Source organism: Triticum aestivum, chromosome 1B (genome assembly GCF_018294505.1).
Source record: "Triticum aestivum cultivar Chinese Spring chromosome 1B, IWGSC CS RefSeq v2.1, whole genome shotgun sequence".
Classification (NCBI taxonomy): Eukaryota; Viridiplantae; Streptophyta; class Magnoliopsida; order Poales; family Poaceae; genus Triticum; species Triticum aestivum.
Genome location: NC_057795.1, coordinates 700,032,470 through 700,034,768, shown reverse-complemented (window position 1 = coordinate 700,034,768; position 2,299 = coordinate 700,032,470). Strand labels below are relative to the sequence as shown.

The window sequence follows — 2,299 nt, the reverse complement described above, 5'->3', positions numbered from 1 at the left end:
TATTCTATTCTTCTAGAGTCTCAAGTTTCTAGTATTTTCGTTTTTGTTCGTTCGTTGCTTCTTCTATTCTTCTAGAGTGTCAAGTTTCTAGTATTTTCGTTTTTGTTCGTTCGTTGCTTCTTCTATTCTTCTAGAGTCTCAAGTTTCTAGTATTTTCGTTTTTGTTCGTTCGTTGCTTTGCGTGGCACGAAAGTGTAGGGATGCTATTCGGGTGCCAATCCCTGGTGAGACACCAGCAATCGTCCCCAACGGGGATCGATCCCGGGCGGGCTGCCTGGCCACTGCCAAGCCAAACCACTGCTGAGCAACACTTGTCAAGATACCGTCACTTGGAAAGATGGCATCAATATTGTACTAAACCTGGACACCTAGCGCCCTGGGGACACACGGTAGTTACTACTCCTAACCCGCCGGCCACAAGGTGATGTGGTGCTTGAGTGAACAATTAGGTAGGGTCGAAGTGCACGGACTTCAGAACCATGGGTCCAAACGAGGATCTTTTTTTTGTAGGTCATCTCTTGTTTTGCCCCTTGAGAAATGCTATTGTCTTGAACATGCATCAAGGGGTGGGTTTTAACGAATTCCCATAAAAATGAAATAACAAAAAGAAACTGTTGTGGAAATATAATCTTCTCAATGAGAGGTCCAAATTGTTTACTAAGGTGAATGGGAAACTACGTCCACACAGCGAGGATAGGAGGAGGCTACAACTAGAAGTAGTAACCTCAAACCAAGCCGCAAAAGGAAGCTTCCCTGAACAAAAAAAAACCCGCAAAAGGAAGCTAGCTACTAGGAAACCATGCGCATGCATCTATATCTATAAGAAGGTACTACGTTTTCTCTACGTAAGGAAGAAGCAAGAAGCAGGTAGCAGCTAGCATACCACACTCGATCGATCATACACATACACCATGCCGGCCGCGCAGCACATTGAACGAGACCAAGACCTCGCCATGAGCAGCGACGAGTTACTTCAAGCTCAGCTGGAGCTCTACCACCACGGCCTCGCCTTCGTCAAGTCACTGGCGCTCAAGGCCGCCACGGACCTGCGCATCCCCGACGCCATCCACCGCCGCGGCGGCACCGCCACCTTGTCCGAGCTGGCCTCCGACACCGGGATCCACCCCACGAAGCGCTCCAACCTCCGGCGGGTCATGCGGGTGCTCACCACCACCGGGGTATTCTCCATTGTCCAAGGCAAAGGCAGCAACGACCACGCCGGTGATGGCGCTGCGTATTACAAGCTCACGCGGGTCTCCCGGCTCCTTATCGAGAGATCACCGCACAACCTGTCCCCGATGGTGGGCACCATCGTCAACACGTTATGCTGGACCTCTCTCCTCAAAATGCCCGAGTGGTTTACCCAAGGCCAAGAGGGAGAGTCGGCACAGTCGCACTCGCTCGTCCAGCTGGCCAACGGCTGCACGTTCTGGGACACCACCAAGGTCGATGGCGGCTTGTTCAACGACGGCATGGCCGCGGACAGCCGCATCGCCATGAAGGTCCTGTTGAAGGAGCACGGCGGAGCGTTCGGGGAAGTGAAAAGCTCGCTGGTGGACATCGGCGGCAACCATGGCGCCACCGCGTCGGCCGTGGCGAGAGCGTTCCCGCACCTCAAGTGCAGCGTCCTGGACCTCCCACACGTCGTCGCCGCGGCTCCCGCCAGCGACATTTTGACCTTCGTCGCCGGAAATATGTTCGAGTATGTCCCACCTGCGGATGCTGTTCTACTCAAGGTAATTTTTTATTTTTATTTTTATTTTTGGATATGTTCTTCTTTTTTCTGCTGGTCTACTATGCTAATGGGATATAATATGTATGTTTGGTTCCAGTGGATTTTGCATGACTGGAAACACGAAGATTGCGTTAAGATAATGCGCCGGTGCAAGGAAGCGATCCCAGCGAAAGAAGCCGGAGGAAAGGTGATAATCATCGACATGGTGGTGGGATATCCGGTGACTCAGCCCAACCATTCCAAAGAGGCGCAGGTTTTGTTAGATATCTACATGATGGGCTCCGATGGAATGGAGCGAGAGGAAAACGAGTGGAGCTTGATTTTCTCCGAAGCCGGGTTCAGCGACTACAAGATCACTCCAACCAATGGGATTCGATCAATTATCGAAGTATACCCTTAAATGTACTTACTTCCACTTCGGAGATACTATCTCCTTCCGTCCGTACGTGTTTATTAGTCTTGCACGTGTAATTAACTTGGTAAATTAGCAGCCAAGATACACGTGCAAGACTTATAAACTGGAAAGGAAGGAGTCGTCATTTGATTTGTAATAAATCTCACCAG

At 50.5% G+C, this 2,299-nt stretch overlaps 1 protein-coding gene across 1 annotated transcript; it reads left to right on the top strand.

Moving 5' to 3' along the window:
* The first annotated feature begins 771 nt into the window (after nucleotides 1-771).
* LOC123102054 (acetylserotonin O-methyltransferase 1) lies at nucleotides 772-2,299 on the top strand. The gene is made up of 2 exons (XM_044523334.1): nucleotides 772-1,736; nucleotides 1,833-2,299. The coding sequence occupies exons 1-2, from the start codon at nucleotides 912-914 to the stop codon at nucleotides 2,133-2,135; spliced, it is 1,128 nt and encodes a 375-aa protein (XP_044379269.1). The 5' UTR covers nucleotides 772-911; the 3' UTR covers nucleotides 2,136-2,299.

Bases quoted from the DNA above. Each gene is read 5' to 3' on its own strand.
- LOC123102054 (XM_044523334.1), top strand. From the start codon at position 912: ATGCCGGCCGCGCAGCACATTGAACGAGACCAAGACCTCGCCATGAGC. The intron at 1,737-1,832 runs GTAATTTTTTAT...GTTTGGTTCCAG, and splicing joins CGGATGCTGTTCTACTCAAG to TGGATTTTGCATGACTGGAA.